The sequence below is a fragment of the Amblyraja radiata genome, chromosome 23, assembly GCF_010909765.2.
Source record: "Amblyraja radiata isolate CabotCenter1 chromosome 23, sAmbRad1.1.pri, whole genome shotgun sequence".
Taxonomy (NCBI): Eukaryota; Metazoa; Chordata; class Chondrichthyes; order Rajiformes; family Rajidae; genus Amblyraja; species Amblyraja radiata.
The window spans coordinates 15,925,793-15,946,288 of record NC_045978.1 but is presented as its reverse complement, the minus strand read 5'-3'; the positions used below and the strand labels follow the sequence as shown (position 1 = coordinate 15,946,288).

The window sequence follows — 20,496 nt, the reverse complement described above, 5'->3', positions numbered from 1 at the left end:
GACAGGCCCTTAAGGCCGGAACTTTATGTATCTGAGGTTAAGGAAGAACAAACTCTCTTCCTTTTCAATTAACAGAGAGCTTGACATCTCAGCAGAATTCACTACCAGATCAGTGGGAGATGGTGCAAGCAGATGTAAATTCAAGCTGCTGCAGAGGAGTATCTTTGGGCAAGGCATTGCAAGACAAGCTCATGCATGCCGTTCTGGGGATGGAGTGGGAAATATGCTGGCACAGCTTTCTTAGCATTAATCATTCCGCTGTCTTTGAAGGTATCATGCTTCTATTAGACGGAACAGGTTGGGCAACATTACATTTTGGCCAAGTTTGTTAATAGGCGGGGGAAACTTCAAAAAACTTTGCAACCAATCACAATGTCGATCACAGTATAAACCTTGATAGAAGTTTACCTGAAGACAGTGTATCCGAAGCAGCAGAAAGGACGATCACTTCATTGATAGAACCGCGGCAGCAGGTAAATTGGAACAAATTGTTTTGCTTCACAGATGAGGGGATTAGGGGAGGACGGTGGGGCAGAAAAGGAAAGACTGAGTAAACATTGAGTAAACTTACAGCTTTGCAGATGCTTTAGAAAGATTACCATGTTGAAGCAATATTTTTTAAAGAATAGATTTGCAAATGGGTTCGCATTTAAAACCGTTCAGAAAAGCAGACAGTCACTTCAAACTTTTCTTTTGAGTTGTTATATTGCAAGGTATACAGTATCTATGGAAACTTTGTTGCAGACCTGGCTTCCTAATGTAGAAAGAATATATCAAGCTTAATTTTACTAAAAACTTGTTTGATAAAAGCCATTCATGATCTCACCCACCAGCATTTTTTCTCATAATATTTAAATGTTTACTTTCTTCATAAATTCTGTTTCTATCACTGCTTTGTAAGGTGCCTCTAGCAAACAGACATTCTTAACATTCTTCTGCATTAAATGCTTCTCCCTGAATTCTTTAGATAGTAAATACATACCTTTCCAAAGTTACATCAGATTGGCTCCTCGAGAATCAGAATACCTCAACCTAATTTCCATTAAACTGTGTTGTTTTGAATGCAATCTTCAGCTGTCTCCAGCACATCTCCATCTTCATCATTATCTGAGCAAGGCCCTTCTAGTTCATAAATGAACCGCTACGACAAGGCAGAATCAAGGTGTCTTTCCTCTTCTATCCTCTATTGTTTGTCGATTGGAGGGTATGGACAATGGGAGAAGAAGCATTCCACAGACTGGCATTTACTCAACAACCCTCCTTCATTTGGTAGGACCTGTGAAGGGGTATATTGATTGTAAAAAAATAAAGGATAGGTCAGTGCAACGTCTGGTTATTTCTAATTCTGTTTATTATAATCGAAACAGACTATCTGTAGCACAGTTTCCAGCACTCTGGTATAAGCTCGTTCATTATCAAAGTTAAGTTGACCAATACCTGCCTGTGGTAACAAGGAACTGTCTAAGAAAGAAAGACACAAAGTGCTAGAGTAACACAACGGGTCAGGCAGCATCTCAGGAGACCATGGATGGGCAACATTTCGAGTCTTTCTTCAGACTGGTTGGAGTGGGTTGGGGGGAAGGGAGGGGGAGGGGGAGGGAGGGGGGGGAAGGGGGAGGGAGGGGGAGTACGCTCCAAGAGAGATGGAGACGGAACAAATTGTGGCAAGTGATAAGTGGGTACAGATGAGGGGGGATTTGATTGGCAAATCATTGGACAAAGGCCAGTGAAAGAAAAGCGTAAAAAAAAGAAAAAATGAAAAGGTAGTGAGATAAGGGGAAAAGGACAGAAGAGGCATGAAATGTGAAGTGGATAGAGGAAGGGGAGAGGGAGAAATTGTTACGCATTCAGGTTCCAGGTGATGCATGGGAAAGAGAAGGGGGGGGGGTGGAGAGAGAGGAGAGAGAAATGCTTGAGTCCTAGTCTGGGCAGGTTATTAAAGCCAGTAGCTAATCACGATCAGTATTAGAGACACATTTAATATATCAAAGCATATCATATAAAGCGATGTAGTAAACCCTTTCAAGATCATTAATGAAACATCAATACCAGGCACAGTCAAGGGGAATTTCTTCCCTCCTACATTGAATTTGTCCATTGTATGGAATAGACAATGGTGAAAAGAAGCAGCCCATAGACTGACAATTATTCTGAATTCATCTTCCATTTTAAAGGATATCAGGGACACAACCGGTCATTTCTAAATCTGCTGTTTTTTGCTTGGAACAGACTACCATTAGAGCAGTTGCTAACACTCCCATATAAGCTTGTTCATTATCAAAGTCAGTACCTAGTTTCCTAGTTTAGGCAGCGAGTTATCGAAATTATCATCTCAGGAGCAGGAGCAATGTTATGGTACAAATGACGTGAAAGAAGGAAGAGGGAACAGTACTCAAACTATTCACAATCTGTATTGGAGATACAGTAGTGGATACCAAGTAGATACCTTAGTAGATCCAAGCTGATCGTATAAAGCAAAGTGGGAGACTTACCGATGAGGAGGACATACAAAACTTGTAAAGAGATAGGACAGTCCAAGTGATTGGCTAGAAGGTGGCAGGTGGAGTTCAATGTGGGCCTAAGTGAGGTTATTTACTTTAGTAGGAAGAACAGAATAATATTTTAATTATAAAGGTGACAAACCAGTAAATGTTGGGGTAATGAAAAACTCTAGCTAGCTGGTCATGAGAGACTGAGAGTGAATCTACATGTGCAATCAGAAATTAAGAAGGTAAATGATATGCTGCTCATTTATTGTCAAAGAGTTAAAGTAGAAAATGAAATCTAACAGAAGAGGTAAGGGTGTTTGAGACCTCATTTGGAGAGCTGTGTCCTGTTGGGTGTTCAAGTTTGAAGGAGAATACACCAGACTTGAACTCAGTTCAGTATCATTTCAACTTATTGTTCTGAGGGGGAAACTGAGTGAACAAGAACAAGAAGCGATCTCACAACGACACCTAATATTAAAATAAAATGTAATAGGTTGTTTTCTCTTGCTGGCTATGAATCAGGATAAGTGATCAGACATGAGGGGATTTTTTTAATGTAGAGGGTTGTAAACCTTTCACCTTCCAGCCAAGAGGGATGTGGATTGTCAGTTGCTAAGTATGTTCCAGAGCAAAGGTAGACAAATAGCTGGAGAATCTCAGTGGGCGAGGCACCTATAGAGCAAAGGAATGGGTGATGTTTCGGGTCTCGACCCTTCTTCAGACTGAAGAAGGGTCTCGACCCGAAACGTCACCCATCCCTTCGCTCCATAGATGCTGCCCCCCCGCTGAATTTCTCAGGCTTTTTGTCTACCTTCGATTTTTCCAGCATCTGCAGTTCTTTCTTTAAAATGTTCCAGAGCAAGATCAGTGGCTATTTGAGTGTAGCATAGTGAGGGGATCAGATCTTAAAGAGGGCGAGGCACAGTATCAACCATGATACTAAAGGAAGAACAGACACAAAGGCTGTTATCTGCTTCTGCTTCTGTTTCTTATGTTCAAAATACAGAAATGCATAGGATGCTATCGAATTGCAGCATTCTGTTGTTAGTTTGATAAAAAACATTTGATTAATTTTCTGGTGTGTGTGATGGAAATGGTATTATCCTTGTTCTACTTTTGGAAAACTCTGATTCTAGTGTGGAATTATTTTGTTAAAAGTATGTTGACTGATTCATTCTCTGAAGTGAAGATTTTCCCCACAGGGTGAATTCACTTCTGTAAACCTGCTCCATCAGGTTATTATCTCAGTATACTTATCTGTTTGTTTCAACCACTCCCACAGAAGAATTTCCTTCAATGCTGAATAAACTGCAAAAGAACTGGATTGATTCAAACTCTCAACAGAACAACTTTCAATGTTGCTGGCATCACTAACATTATCTGTAGATGCAATGGTCCCTTGATTAATAATTACAGCATTATATCATTCAGAAGTACCGATCAATAAAAAAAATGTCTATATATTGAGGTCAAGGCATGAAAGATAAGATATTGTGCCATATTATTGGGTGTGGCGTGCATTCCAAATGTCAAATAGGCCAACTGCAATGATCAATTCCCCTCATAACCACCTTCATAGATGATCCCAACTGCCTCTCAAATACAGGTTTCTTGCCTCCATCATTCTATTGCGGAGGAACTCTTCTTACTGGCAACTCCACAGAAGTTAACATTGTGTAATAGGCTAAAGTGGAAGATAAATTGGGTTGCAGTAGTCAATTAAAAATGTATGCCCCAAATGAAACAACAGTGGACGTACATTTTCCCATCGTTAAATAAAATGTTCTCTTTAATCTTGCCTGTTTGCTTCTCATATTGATTCTGTTACAGTTGCTGAAATGAGTTTGTCGGCTGATTTTCACTGTGGGAAGAATAATCAGGAGCACAGGACTGATGAGATCACCAGCAGGAAACTGATCGTCAGACGAGGACAACCGTTCCAAATCGCATTGCAACTGTACAGTGATGAACACATAATAGACCACAACAACATTGTATTTACTGTGGAAACAGGTAATTAGTCATGAACGAAATAGGGAGGTTTGAACTTTAAACATGACAAATTCAACAGATACTATTACTAGTCTGAACAAGGGTCTCGACCCAAACGTCAGCTATTCCTTCGCTCCATAGATGGTGGCGCTGCCTTAGCAGCTGCGGCTCGCCTGCAGTCCGTCTGTTTTTTTCTCTTTTTTGTTGTTCTTTTGTCCTGTTTTAGTTAATTTTTGGTTTATTAGGTTGTGTATGTGTGTGGGTGGGGGGGAGAAACATGTTTTTGGTCGCTTCCTTCGGGGGGATGCGACTTCTCTTGTCGTATCCCCCGTCTCCGTCTCCGCCTGCGCCGAGGCCTAATAGCGGAGCTGGCGGCCTCGGAGCTGGGGCAGCGTTCCAGCGGCAGCGGTCCAACTCCGGAGCTGTGGTGTTCTGACAGCAGCGGCGACCCGGCCTCGGAGCTGTGGTGTTCTGACAGCAACGGCGACCCGGCCTCGGAGCTGGGGCAGCGGCAGCGGCCACCCGGCCTATGGATTATCTTTAATGGAGGTAAAATTCCCACCAGCCATCTCATCTATGCCTCTCATAATTTTGTATTCCTCTTTCAGGTGTCCTTAGTGTCTTATATTTGGTTAACTGCCGAGAGGTGGCCAGGTAAAGAGTTGACATTTAGTCATCAAGTTCCAACTTCTCTATTTCCTCCAACATTAGTCGCCCAGCTCACCTGAAGATATTCCCTTGGTTCTCTTCAGATCCCAGTGACAAATGCTTGATGGAGGTCTGAGTCCGTTTTTCATTGAATTAGCTATATCGGGGCAAAGAAAAATGCAAAAATAGCTCAGAGTTATTTTTTAATCATTTATTAGACATGAATATCAGTGGCAAGACACATGTTTTTTTTAGCTTATCCACACCCTATTTTAATTTCAGGAGCCTGTTAAGGGTCTATGATCACATCTTGCACAGATGAGGTATAGATCTCTGAATTCCTTCTCCATGAGACATCCGTACAGCTAATGTGTTGTTTGATCCTCGGAAGTTCATGATGACTGATTCAGGTTTCTCAAAGAGAAATCTTTTGAACTTGAAATGATCCTGCTTGGAATAAGCTGGTGTGAAGATTAAAGTAGTCATTATTCACTTGGACTATAGTCTAGAGTTGTAGGTTTACCCTGTTATATTAAACATATATAATTGAAATTAAAAGGTTGGGATTGCATAGAAGTTATTCTAATTAACTTGCTATGTAAACCAAGAAACAAAATATTCCTACATTATTTTTTTAAATATAAAATGAATGAATTTATTTTGTTAACATTTAAAAGGAAGGAAATTGGCATTTGCTGATTGTTTGTAAAACTATTTCCTGATTTGACATCACACAGTTACAATCTATCCAGATGTGGACTTAAATTAACTTTTTTTCTTATCCTGTATTAGGGCCAAAGCCTTCAGAAGCATCTGGAAGCAAAGTCCTGTTTAAACTATCGTCAATCAATCCAAAGCAGTGGAGTGGGCAAGTTGTTTCCAGCACTGGAACCAGATTGGTCCTGTCCTTGTACTCTCCAGCAAATGCCAAGATTGGGCGATACAATTTAAGTGTCCTGAGCCCCTCAGGATATCAGTACACACTGTTCTCACTTGGGGAATTCATCCTGCTTTTCAACCCATGGTGCCCAGGTATGCAACATGGGGAACGCGGCAGGGGTGCGCCCGAGTATAAAGGGAGGACCCGGCAGTGAGGGGGACTGCTGAGAATGAAGGGGAACCCTGCGGGAGAGGGGTTGCCGAGAAGGAATGGAACAAAGGGGGGCCTGACAGGGGGATGGGGCTGCTAAGAAGTAAGGGGGAACCAACGGGAGTTGGGGGGATGTGGGGGATGGGGGGGGGGGGGGGGGGTGTACTGCCTAGGTTGTTTGCGAAACAAAGCATTTCATCGTTCCTAGGTACACGAGACAATAAAGTAGCATTCATTCATTCATTCATTGTCTATTACAGAGAGTCTTTATTAGTTCAAAATTGGCCAACTTTATGTAATTCATGAAAACAATGTTGAACCTTCAGACGTTTTGTATTATGGCCACAAGTAGATACATGTCCATATTCCAGTCATTAAGAAATACTTTAAAAAATACTAAAATACATCTATTTACACTGAGAATGGGGACATGTGGAACTTGTTTGCACACTGAGCAATTGGGATGAAGAATATAGATGATTTCTGGAGGAAGCCAAATAAACATATAAAGGAACGGAAAGATTTGTGGAGAGAATTCTATGAACTCGGATTTAAAAAAAATGAAGAACCTCGAATAATTGGAAAATTTAGCCTTTAAATTTCTTTAAATTAGCTTTAAATTTCTAATAATTTTACATTGTACACGTGCATAAAAATCGGAGCAACTACGGTTACTGATCATAACCAGACCAAACTAAATTCCGAACTAATGTCTGAAGAAGGGTTTCGGCCCGAAACGTTGCCTTTCCTTCACTCTATAGATGCTGCTGCACCCGCTGAGTTTCTCCAGCATTTTTGTCTAAATTCCGCAATAGATTGATTGCCCTGTTATCATTCATTTTCAATCTCGAGATCTATTACACTTTTCACAATGGGCTGCTGAAAAAGCACAATGCCTACTCGAGATAGATCTAGACTAGAAAAAGGTCATCAAATTAATTATGCACTTTCGGTGACAGCAAAGTTGGCAGCAGGTTGTTCGTCCCAGACTTTCATTGAAGGCCAATAATATTCTGCTCCTACCTTCTTTTGTGCTCCACATCTAACTTAGAACTCAGCAGGTTGGGCATCATCTGTGGCGGGAAAGGAAAGATTGATAATTTGTGTCAAAACCCTGCATCAGGATTGTAAGTGGAGAGAGAATTTAGCCAATGTACTGTAAGGAGGAGAGAGAGGGAGGGGTGAGAGAGTGAGTAGGTGGTTGTTTAATTCTCTTTCTCAAACTCCTGCCTGATTAACTTTAAAATGTTGACATCTACCCCCAAATCTATCATAGACGTACGCACCCTGAAACCTTCATTGAGGAATTGGCATGTCCACAGCTTCCTGGTAGATTTCGTAGCCCCACTTCCATAGTTTCTACAGAGGTTGTATTTTAAACAGTGGTCCCACCCTATCCATGCTTACATCTCGCATTACAGGTGGAGACTTCTAGTGCTTTATGTGAATAAAACACATCAGTCTGAAGAAGGGTCTCGACCCAAAACTTCACCCATTCCTTCGCTCCATAGATGCTGCCTCACCCGCTGAGTTTCTCCGGCTTTATGTCAACTTACATGAATAAAAAAAGTTCTTGTTTCTAGTTAAGCCAGACCTCTGACCTGCAACAGTTACTTGTCAGTGATGCAAACCGGTGCTGGAATTCCTGATTGTGGATTCATACATTAAAGTTTAAACACAGGTCCACTGATTCATTTTATCTCATATCAATCTGATGATTCTAATTGATACTCTTCTCAATACTTTTGAAACTTCTATTTGTTAGTATGACCCTGATGAAAGTTTTGTGCTGGATGCTTTAGTAGATATGTACGCGTTGTAAAATACTACAAAGTTATTAAAGCTATGTTTTACCCTGTAAGAGGATGAAGTATTTCTGAACAGTGAGGAGCAGCGACAGGAATATGTGATGAATGAGGATGGAATCCTCTATAATGGTGAAAGTCGCCAGATTGAAGGTCGCCCCTGGTTCTTTGGACAGGTATGTGCACACCTCGATCAAATACAATTGCAATTGAATGACCAAATGATTTAAAATTCATCCTTTGCTTCGATCTGAACTTACACCATTCATTCACTATTATTATTTTCTTGCCTTATGTTGGCTTCTGGCCCACCAATAATTCGAGTTTGAAACATGCTTTTTTGTAGGCCCTGGTCTTTAATTAATTCATAACCCTCTGCACAAATTGTCCCTCGTTCTCAAATAAAGTACTTATAGCCTTTCTCTTTTATCATTCCATTGCTCGCTGGTTCTAGTATTTAGATTGTAGAGATACAACATGGAAACAGGCCCTTCAGCCCACGGCAACCTGCAATCATTTCATACACTAGCACTATCCTACACACGTGACAATTTGCAATTTAACAGAAGCTAATAATGATACTGAGGCGGCACCCGGTGGTTGGGCCATTAGTTGAGCTACACGAACCCTCAGCAGTCAGCGGTAGGGTCACGTGACTGGGCAATGGCAGGGAGGAGTTGTCACGGGGTACAGTGGTGTGTCCTGGGATATATAACAAACCCAGGGACAACCCTCTCTCTCTCTCTCTTACTTCGAGCTGACCAGCGTTCTCCTCCCTAGGGGTGAGTATCCTTCCACATCAGCAGGGGCTCAGCTCGAGCCCACAAAGCAACAGCTTTGCAGCAGCAACAACAACTTTATGTTAGAGGACCAACGTGCATGTATAACAAACCTTTTATGCCTGGATAAAGTAACCCATTTGTTCACCACATTTGGTGCCTGTACATTGGTGACCCCGATGTTCCAAAATGGATATTTTGGATTTCCCGACGCACGCAGCTGACCATCTACCATGGTGACCTGATGCCTGCAGCCGACAGCCCGGCTCAACGACGCTGCCACCAACCTGGCCCTGCCGCAAGGTATGCCGCAGGCCGCCTGGGTCAAGGGGCGAGGTCCAGGCCTGGCGTGACAGCCGCCAAGCTCTCCCGCGTGACCCGCCCGGAGCTGACTACCGGAGCTGAGAGGCCACGACTGCCGTCCCTCCCCCACCAGCCGTCGCTCAAAAACCAGCCATAGCTCAAAAAACAGCCGTCACTCAAAAACCAGCCGTCGCTCCCCACGAGCAGCCCCCTGCCCCCAGAATCAACGATGGCCTCGGGAGCGGGGGTAGAGCACGGGGACCTGTGGTGGCACCCAGTGGTTGGGCCATTAGTTACATGGGGTCATTGGACTGGGCAATGGCAGGGAGCAGTTGTCACAGGGTACAGGGGTGTGTCCTGGGATATAACAAATCCAGGGACAATCCGCTCTCTCTCTCTCTTACTTCGAGCTGACCAGCTTTCTTCTCTCTAGGGGAGAGTGTCCTTCCACGAGGCAACAGCCTCATAACAGCAACACCAACTTTATGTTAGAGGACCAACGTGCATGTATAACAAACCTTTTATGCCTGATTAAAGTAACCCATTTGTTCACCATGTTTGGTGCCTCTACAATACATTGGTCTAGTTGGGTGGTATGATAGGGTAAGGTGGATGGGAGGAAGAGGGTAGAAACATCAGTCAAAGGAATGGCCATGTTAGTCTTGTACTAGAAAATTAATCTCCACAACATCACTGAATGTTTCAGCAATTAAAGATCATCCTATATTTGAGTAATTTTTATTCAAATTGCTGCTCTTGCAATAATTTTACTAATACTTTATTATCACTCAACAATTCTCAACATTAGACGCAGAATTATCAAAATGTTTTTTTTTCCCATTTCAGTTTGAAGAAGAAGTTGTGGATATTTGTCTGCAAATATTGGATAAAAATCTCAAATTCCTCCAAAATCCAGCAAAGGACGTTATATGCAGAAATGACCCTGTTTATATCTCCAGAGTTGTGACAGCTATGGTGAGCAATGAAATATCAAAGATGACATAGCTAAGGATGCTTTGTTTAAGAAAGAACTGCAGATGCTGGAAAAATCAAAGATAGACAAAAAACTGGAGAAACTCAGCAGGTGAGGCAGCATCTATAGAGCGAAGGAATGGGTGACGTTTTGGGTCGAGACCCTTCTTCCGACTGATGTGGGGGTGGGGGGGGGGGGTGGGGGCGTGAAGAAGAAATGAAGAGGCAGAGTCAGTAGGCTGTGGGAGAGCTGGAAAGGGGAGGGGAAGGAGGGAGAAAGCAATGTCTACCTGAAATTGGAGATAATTGTTCATTCCGCTGGGGTGTAAACTACCCAAGCAAAATATGAGGTGCTGCTCCTCCAATTTGTGCTGGGACTCACTCTGGTCATGGAGGAGGCCCAGGCCAGAAAGGTCGGATTCGGAATTGGAGGGGCAGTTGGTGCTGAGCCACTGGGAGATCAGGTTGGTTAATGCTGAGTTCCTCCAGCTTTTTGTCTGACAATGATTTGTTGATAACTTGTGATGATTCCACTCTATGCTCTGAACCGACAAACCCTCAACAAGATTGCAACCAACATACTGAGATTAGAATGTAATTGGTCTAAATTGCATTTTAACCCAGCACATCATTGGGTGAAGCATTAAGAGGTCCGCGGACATCCTTCACTCTCCTTTTACAGAACTGCCTCAGTACCAATTTGAGATGTCAACCTTAACTCACTTTGCATTAGCATCCAAGTTATCGGTAGTATTTCTGAATGTTCTTTCCCTAAGTATTTCTTTTTCTTACTCTCTCCTTCTCCACATATATATTTATTACTTTCTCTGTCTCTCTCCCGTGCCACTTCTTTTTCTTTCTTATTTCTCCTTATCTTCCTTTTTTTATTTCTTCCTTTTCCTTTGTGTTATCAATTCTACTCCACCCACCCCCATCCTACTCCCAGGGAAGAAAACTAAATGGAGAACAAAGCTGCATGTTGCCAAGTATAAAAACTGAGATAAATTGTAACGATAAAAGTAGAAATGCTCTCAATCTTGATTACAGAGTGATTTTTTATTCATTCACGTAATAGATTTTTAATAATAGAGGAAGATTGGATGGATTAAGTGTATTCTTTCATGTAAGGGTGATCATCATATAACACTAATCTAACATTAAGCAACTTGCTGTCTTGAAAGAACATCTCAACGGTGTAACTTTAGTTATAGCTTTTATGTGTTATTATGTCAAGTTGGAATCTCAATTGAAATTATATATGTTTTAGCATTTGCATGTTCAACTGTAAGTGCATTTCAGGCTGCATTACCGTGTGAGTGCTACAAGCATGCACTTGTGAAAGTAAGTTCCATGCTGCAATGAAGATTCACCAGATTGATTGGAGAGACAGAAGCTGCGGCTGCACTCTTGAGTTTAGAGCAATAAGAAGTGGCCTCCTTGAATCATACTAAATTCTCTCATGTTTGACAGTCAAGGTGAAGGGATTGTTCTGCAGTAAAGTGGTGCTATGTTAAATGATCAGCCATGATCTTATTAAATAGCAGAGCTGACACAAGGTGTTGATGTTCTTTCTCTCCTTTAATTTCTAATGTTTTTGCATCCCAGCAGGTAACAGTACCAACAACAAGTTTCAAATTAATTATCCAAAGTATTGATTTTGGTTTACATTGCTATTTTCTTCTGGCTTTAACTCAAAATTCCTTGCATTTGCATTTTCATTGTTCATGCTTTACGATTTGATTTCTCTTTCTATTTGTGTTTCTTTAAGAATTTGGACAGTTAAATGGATTAAGTATCACGTGAGAAATGCCCTCTCAAGCTTGCTGCTTATTTGCTCAAGGCTTGGTGCTTAAACTGAATTCAACATCACACTATGTTTTTGCTATGTTCATTGCGGCTGTCTCTGTGGTCTGTAGACGAGTGATGCCCTTGCAAATGATGGCCAAAGGAAGAAATGTTAGTCCATTTTAAAGAGGATGAAGTGTTCCTTATGTCCTGAGGAATGTGGGAAAGTCTGGCATTTTTGAGGGATAATGTTTAATGAAAAGGTGGAACGCAGTAACCATAAGTTCACATCCTGCACGACCAGCTTCAATATTTCTACTGATTCAACATTCATTCTTGCTCAGGTGAATTGTGCTGATGACAAAGGGGTACTTAGCGGCAAATGGAGCCAACCATATAGTGGAGGCGAGTATCCCTGGACATGGAATGGAAGTGTTCCAATCCTTCAGAAATGGTATAAAGGTCGCTGTCAGCCAGTTCGCTACGGGCAGTGCTGGGTGTTTGCAGCAGTGGCTTGTACAGGTACGGATTTTGTTCTGAAAGTGAATCTATTACTCAACCTTCTTTGAGAATGTGACAAAGACTGGTATGAAGTGCAACAAATTATCACACATGCATTCATAAGTATGAAAGAAAGGAGAAGCTAATGAGGGTAAATGTGTGCAAACACAGGAAGGGTAATGGGGAAGAAGGAAATGACAGAAGAATGTTAGGGCAACATATTCCCACAGAGCAAAGCTGCTGCCTCACAGCTTCAGAGAAATGAGGATGTTCGCTGTGTGTGGAATTGCACTGTGTGAGGTTCCTCCAGGTACGTCAGTTTCCTCCCACATCCCAAAGAATCATAGGTTGGTGTGTAAATTACCCACTGGAGATGAGTGTAAATTGGCAACCTTGATTCATACTGAAGAACCTCGGCTCCAGCGCAGATGGGAAAGTAAAATAAGTAGGTACCTGTATAGGTAAAATAAAATCACAGGCAAATCTCCTGATCTTGGAAAATAATAAATCCCAAGGATTGGAATATCCATATGCCAGATGTTTGAACCAGGTGGAGATGGCAGTTTTCATCATCCAAAATATTTCCAGATGTGAGTCCATCAAAGATATTATGGAGAGAGGAAACAGGAAGCTACAACTCACTAGCTGGCATTGACAGGAGGGGGAATGCAAATTAAAAAAGTGATATCCAGGCACTGTTGCCAAAGGAAGTGGTGGATACATGAATAGGAAAGGTTTTGAGGAATATGGGGCAAATGGGTACAAATGGGATGAGTGGAGGCGAGATTCGTGATCTGCATTGATGAATTGGGCCAAAGAGCCTGTTTCCGTGCTGTATAATGCCCCTGTCCCACTTAGGAAACCTGAACGGAAACCTCTGGAGACTGCGCCCCACCCAAGGTTTCCGTGCGGTTCACGGAGGTTGCAGGTGGTTGCCGGAGGTTGCAGGTAGTGGAAGCAGGTAGGGAGACTGACAAAAACCTCCGGGAACCGCACGGAAACCTTGGGTGGGGCACAAAATCTCCAGAGGTTTCCGCTCAGGTTTCCTAAGTGGGACAAGGGCATTACTCTATTACTGTCTGCATAGTCACATGAAATATGCCTAAAACTTTATAGCTGTGTGGTCTAATTACATTCAGACCATCTGGGTTTCTGCCAGGTGCTCTGATTTATTCCCAAATCCCAAAGGGGGGTGATGATGAAAAAGTAAAAATAATAAAACATGTGATTAATGTAGGATTTGTGGAAATGGGCCAGTGGGGAAAGTGGGCAGAATGGACCATTTTCATGCCGTATGGCTCCACGATTCTATAACATTGTGATTGAGCAGACTCAGAATGGATTGCCAAAAGTATAATTATGTTTGACAAATATTTTCATAATTTCATGTTAATAATTTTCCAGCAGCTGAATTAGGCCGTTCAGCACACGTCTCCTTCGCCGTTCAATAATTGCTGATCTATCTTTCCCTCTCAACCCCATTCTCCTGTCCTCGCCTCATAACCCCTGACACCCTTACTAATCAAGAATCTGTCAATCCTCACCTTAAAAAAATTAAAAACTGCAAAAGCTATGTGCCTTTCTGAATATATATATTGAATATTGAAGTTCTTTGCAAATGCAAATTGTGAAATAGTGGAGAGGAATCCATTGATGCAGTATATTTCAAATTTCAAGAGGTTTACAGTATGGTCCCACATAGGATGCTGATGAATCAAGATTTTTACACCAGAGTGGATAAAAGTATTTTTTCTGGGAAAAAACGGAATAAGAATAAATGGATCTTTTCTCAATTGGCAAGCTGTGAGTAGAGTGGTAATAGCTCATAGTCACACAGCTTGGAAACAAGCCCTTCTGCCCATCTCAGATAGACACAAAATGCTGGAGTAACTGAGCAGGACAGGCATCATCTCTGGAGAGAAGGAATGGGTGACGTTTCGGGTTGACACCCTTCTTCAGACTGAATCAGAGCAAACGAAAAGCCAGGGTAGACAAAAAATGCTGGAGAAACTCAGCGGGTGAAGCAGCATCTATGGAGATAAGGAATTGGTGACATTTCGGGTCAAGACCCTTTTTCTCTCCATAAATGCTGCCTCACCCACTGAGTTTCTCCAGCATTTTTTGTCTGTCTTCGATTTTTCCTGCATCTACAGTTCTTTGTTAAACAAAAGAAAAGCCAGTGTGGATTTACAGGTATTTAAAGTGAATATTGTTTGACAAATAAATTAAATATTCTAAAGTAAATGAGAGGTGGAAAGACAGTGAGTGTTGTTTACAAGAATATTTGGAAAGATTTTCATATATTTCACAAAAGATCGATTACCCTTAATCAATGTTAATTTCCCCCATGTGCACCATCCAATTGATACACATTGCTCGGTGTCAAAGAATTTCAAGCTATGAAATGTTTTGAAGATGACCAGCGAGTTCTCCTGATCTTGTGACAATGAGTTATCCCCAACCAACATTGTTAACGCAGATAATTTGCTCATTTTGTTTATTGCCTGTTATTGTTACGTCAATTGTACTGAATTATTCGTGCTAAACATGGGGTAAGATTATGAGAGCGATATCCTGAGTGACCAAATATTAAGGTGCAGTGGTTGATTCAATTATGTTCCTTTTTATTTCTTTAGTCTTGAGGTGTTTAGGAATTCCTGCTCGTGTTGTCACAAATTTTAATTCTGCACACGACTCAAATGGAAATTTAATACTTGATCAAGAAATTGACGAATCTGGGAGACCTTGTGGAGGAGAAAGTGTGTGGTGAGTCAAGCTAGAGTTATTTAAATTTTTTAATATGAGTAATTGCCATAATTATCACTTTAAAATGAATACAGTAAGAACAATTGGAATAAACAACAGGTAAGTTTTCATTTTTTGGTAATAAATGTCGTGTTTGAAGAGTAGTGAAGGGAATGAGAATAGCAATCATCAATGGAGGCACAGACTCTGTTATAATGGCGAACCTTTTCTTTATTGTACAAGTTGCGAGCGGTTTTTAGTCCCTGTTATTGATCTTTTCCAGTGGATTAGAATTCACTGACTATCAGTGAAGTTCATTCATATTCTAGCCATAACTCACAGCCAGACATAAAAACAGCTTTTTTTTCCACGAGCAGTAGCTCTACTCAACAGCCAAAACTCTGTCACCTTCTTTTGCTCTGGTATTTTATTTAATTCTTCACATGTTTAAATTACAATATTTTATTTTTAATTGTCAACTGTATATTGTGTTGTTACTTGCGAACAAAGCACCAAGGCAAATTCCTTGAATGTATACTCAGGTGTCCTGGAGACTCTTGAAAGGCGCCCATAAATAAAATTTATTATTATTATTATTATACTTGGCTAATAAAATGTATTCAATTCAATTCAATTCAATTCAATTCAATTCAATTCTGTCTGTAGGCTGTTTCAGTCCATCTTTAGTCTCAATAAATCCATTTCTTTCTGTAAAAATGTGCAATTCACTTTCTGAGTTTAAACATTTATGCCCATGAAATCTATTGATCATTTAGTATTTGGAGATTTTCCTTTGCCGTGGCAATGGTGATGGAGTGGTTAACGTGGTTGTGCGGATGGTGTTGAACTCCTTTTATCATCATATCCATGGTGACATGTAATATCATGGATGAATGACAATGCTATAGATTGATAAGTGGTTGAAGCCCCCGTGGATGGTGATTTTTGATAATGTTGACTTTCTTTGTCTATGTATGGGACAGGTCCAACTTGCACAATAACTTTGTCTCTTTGCAGACAGATCCAGCAATGTATTGTGCGATAACACATTTGCATGTATGTTTTCTTTATCATCGCGCAAATCCATAAAATGATGCTTGCTTTGGGGACCACAGTAATGGATTACGCACAATCCATTTGAGATGGTCTGATCAACATGCTGTTCAACCTTTCCTCCAATTGAGCCTTTTTTAACACTTACCATATTGGTGTAAGCTTGCAGTAATTGAATTTGGCATTTGGCTTAACAGGTACATGGGCTTTGCTCCCCTCAATACCAGTATTCAACTCTCGATGTAGATATTTTGGTAAAGTGGTCAAACAAAATGTATTTGTCCAATCTACTTCATTTTATGAGTCAATGTTCCCTAGCAGTAGGTCTGTTTGTCTGGTGAACATCTTTGATTATGAGAAAATGCACTTTGCATTTTCCTAGAGTTAGAGTAGTAGAGTGATGGACTACAGCATTGAAACAGTTTCTGCCTAACTTGTTCATGCCTACCAAGAAACCCCTTCTAAGCTAGTCCCATTTGCCCACATTTGGTCCATATCCCTCAAAACATTCCTATCCATATCAATGTTCATTTTTATTTTACTCAAATGAAAGTGCTAATAATTACCCATCTGTATGCTTCTTGGCTGTTGTGAGAGTTTCTGCTTTGATCATTCCTTAGGCAGCATGTACCTGATTCTGACCATCCTCTGGGTATAATTATTCTTCCTCATGGGGAAAATCAGCGAGTGAATGGGAAGTCAGTGCAATACAAGATGTCCAAGAATGTAGCTAAGTATCTTACTTCCCAAACAGAGAACCTTGTCCAGAGCTGTGCTCTTCCATCTTTTGTCCATATAGGTTCATGAGGGAGGCTCCAGTCAAATGTTCCAAATGAGGTAGAGTGACCTGGAAATTATCAGCATTTAAATTCTGGTTTCTCTGACTTTCAACTCCATTGCTCTATAAAATACATTGTTAGGCAACTGACTTTCCCAACACAGTCATGAAACATTCCCCTGCATTGTTATTATTTGCTTGCCCTGTTTCATAATTAGTCATTTTCAATCCTGCTCAATATATTCACAACTGAAATATAAAAATAACCCAAACCTGTCACACATTTGTTTAGACACAAAGTGCTGGAGTAACTCAGGCAGCATCTCTGAAGAAAAAGGCTGGGTGACATTTTGGGTTGGAACCTTTCTTCAGACTGAAACATCCACCCATCCTTTTTCTTCAGAGATGCTGCCGAGCCTGTTGAGTTACTCCAGCACTTTGAGTCTATCTTTGGTATGAACTAGCATCTGCAGTTCCCTCCTACACAATTATGTTTAGTTTAGTTTATTATTGTCACAGGTACCAAGATATAGTGAAAAGCTTTTATGTTGCATGCTATCCAGTCAGCAAAAATACTATATATGATTATAATCTAGCCGTTCACAGTGTACAGACATAGGATTAAGGGTATAACATTTAATGCAAGATTAAGTCCAGTAAAGTTTGATTAGAGATAGTTTGAAGGTCTCCAATGAAGTAGATGAGAGATCAGGACCACTCTCTAGTTGGTGAGAAGACAGTTCAGTTGCCTGATAATAGCTTGACAGCTGTGATGGGGAACTGTAGATGCTGGTTTAAACCAAAGATAGAGAACAAAATGCTGGAAAAAACTCAGCGGGACAGGCAGAATCTCTGGAGAGAAGGAGTGGGTGAATGGGTCGAGATCCTTCTTCAGACCTGTATTACTATGTTGGGATAAAGATTGAATCATTTAATTCCAATTCTAAGCAGAAATGTTCATTTATATTTTACTGAAATGGAAGTGCTAATAAGCACAGAATCTGATGCAGGTGACAGGTAATTACCAACAGATGAACCAAGAACCGATCTGTATTTTCTGCTGTTATGAAGCTTACAAACATATATCTTCCTTCATTGCAGGAACTTCCATGTATGGTTAGAGGGTTGGATGGCCCGAAATGACTTGAAGTCAGGTTATGATGGTTGGCAGGTATTGGACCCAACACCACAGGAGAAAAGTCAAGGTAAAGACCGAAATAACATAATGGTTCATTGAATGGGTTAGAAATATAATTATCATTCAACAGTGAAACATAGTTTAATGGCAAGTCCACAGAGTATTTTAACACAATTTCACAGCAGGAAATTTAAAGCGTAAAAATGGATTGTTAAGGGCCTGTCCCACTTTCACGACCTAATTCACGACCTTTTCCACTCGTGGACATTTTTCATCATGTTAGAAAAAACGCCCCGACCTACTTGATGCCACGAGTTCCCACGACTAACATCACGATCTCCTACGACCTACCTACGACCTCCTACGGCCTCGTGACGCCCATGCTGCGAGTATGAGTCAAGGGCAAACTCGGCAGAGGTCGTGAATTAGGTTGTGAAAGTATGACAGGCCCTTTATAAATCCATAAAAGTGAGTAGGTTCTGGACACCTTGATATGGCCGTCTGACCTTATGAAGGAATTGGTTTTTTGTGTGTTTCGGCTAGTTGATTGATTTTTTAAAATTCACCAATCATTTCCTTGTGTTTTAGGAATTTACTGTTGTGGACCTGCTCCAGTTAAAGCAATCAAAGAAGGGGCAGTGGAGATGAAGTATGATGTTCCTTTCATTTTTGCGGAGGTCAACGCAGATATTGTCACTTGGATATGTAGCAGGGATGGCACAAAAAAAAAAGCCGCTGTTAAAACTAAACATGTGGGTCAATTCATCAGCACCAAGAGATGTGGCTCCAATGATCGTGAAGATATCACAAATGAATACAAGTTTCCTGAGGGTATTGTTTTGAAAATATTCCTTTTAAAATTCCTTATCACTTTATTTACATCATAATACTTTAATAAGTTTATGGTTTATAACAGATAGAAACATTGCATAATTTTATTAAGGTGAACTGCACAGCAATTTGATAGATTGTGCATTATTGTTAATTAAACATGGATTAAGAAACCATTTGTAATTTCAAAGTCGGCACACAGAAATGATCAATAAATTATATTTACCTACAGTTTTGCAACAAATATTTTTTCAATATAATTAGGTTCGCAACGAGAAAGACAAATATTTAATGAAGCTCAGATGAGAAATAACTTGGAGCTTCCACAAGAAGAGAAACTCCAAGTGCAAATGGAAGGTGATGATTCGATCAGCCATGGATCTGATATTCGTGCTCAGGTGAACATCACCAACAATAGTTCGCAGAGCATGGTTTGCAAACTTCAACTCAATGCTCAGATTCTGCAATATACTGGATCACCTGAGAAACAAATTCTGGCATTGTGTGTGGACGAAGTTACAGTTCAAGCAAATGACGGTAATGAAATTACTACTTATTCACTACTACTTATTACTACTTAATAAAATTACTATTTCAGGGCGGCACGGTGGCACAGTGGTAGAGTTGCTGCCTTACAGCACCAGAGACCTGGGCTCGATCCTGACTACGGGTACTTGTCTCTATGGAGTTTGTATGTTCTCCTCGTGACCTGCATGGGCTTTCTTGGGTAACACGGTTTCCTCCCACACTCCAAGAACGTGCAGGTTTGTAGGTTAATTGGCTTGGTGACATTTTAAATTGTCCCTGGTGTATAGGACAGTGTTAATGTGTGGAAATCGCTGGGTCAGCGAGGACTCGGTGGGCCGAATGGCCTGTTTCTGTGCTGTATCTCTAAACTAAACTAAACTAATTATGTTGCATCATGACAATAGACAAAAGACAATAGGTGCAGGAGTAGGCCATTCGGCCCTTCGAGCCAGCACCACCATTTACTGTAATCATTGCTGATCACCCACAATCAGAACCCTGTTCCTGCCTTCTCCCCATATCCCTTGACCGCTATCTTTAAGCGCTCTATCTAACTCTTTCTTGAAAGCATCCAGAGAATTGGCCTCCACTGCCTTCTGAGGCAGAGAATTCCACAGATTCACAATTCTCTGGGTGAAAAAGTTTTTCCTCATCTCCGTTCTAAATGACCTACCCCTTATTCTTAAACTGTGGCCCCAGGTTCTGGAGTCCCCTGACATTGGGAACATGTTTCCTACCTCTAGCATCTCTAATCCTTTAATCTATATTACTAAATCTCTGTTCTTGACCGCTTTTGGCCTTCTGTGCTGCGATTTCTGAGAGAACGCCGCCACCTACGGCCGTCATTTTTGGCCACCTCGCTCAGAGCCCCCCTCCGGCACATGTGTGCCGAGGATTTTTCCCGTCGATGAAAAATGACGGATATATTAATGTTTTTACAAAATTCCCCATTCTCTCTGCTGCCCCTGCTGGAGGGAGGGGGAGGGACTATAAAACCAGGAAGTGGTGTGCCTCAATCAGTCTCTCATCAAGATGGAGCTTTTTCAATTAGTCTCTGTC

The 20,496-nt window shown here is 41.1% G+C and overlaps 1 protein-coding gene across 1 annotated transcript in view; it reads left to right on the top strand.

The window, feature by feature from the left end:
* Nucleotides 1-326: 326 nt before the first annotated feature.
* The window catches only part of LOC116986251 (protein-glutamine gamma-glutamyltransferase 2-like), a 29,467-nt gene continuing 9,297 nt past the window's right edge, over nucleotides 327-20,496 (top strand). The window contains exons 1-10 of the mRNA XM_033041609.1: nucleotides 327-473; nucleotides 4,320-4,502; nucleotides 5,922-6,161; nucleotides 8,082-8,200; nucleotides 9,953-10,081; nucleotides 12,208-12,385; nucleotides 15,001-15,130; nucleotides 18,042-18,145; nucleotides 18,667-18,909; nucleotides 19,174-19,446. Coding sequence (XP_032897500.1) covers nucleotides 4,328-4,502; nucleotides 5,922-6,161; nucleotides 8,082-8,200; nucleotides 9,953-10,081; nucleotides 12,208-12,385; nucleotides 15,001-15,130; nucleotides 18,042-18,145; nucleotides 18,667-18,909; nucleotides 19,174-19,446 — 1,591 coding nt within the window. The 5' untranslated portion in view covers nucleotides 327-473; nucleotides 4,320-4,327. The remainder of the gene's footprint in view (nucleotides 474-4,319; nucleotides 4,503-5,921; nucleotides 6,162-8,081; nucleotides 8,201-9,952; nucleotides 10,082-12,207; nucleotides 12,386-15,000; nucleotides 15,131-18,041; nucleotides 18,146-18,666; nucleotides 18,910-19,173; nucleotides 19,447-20,496) is intronic.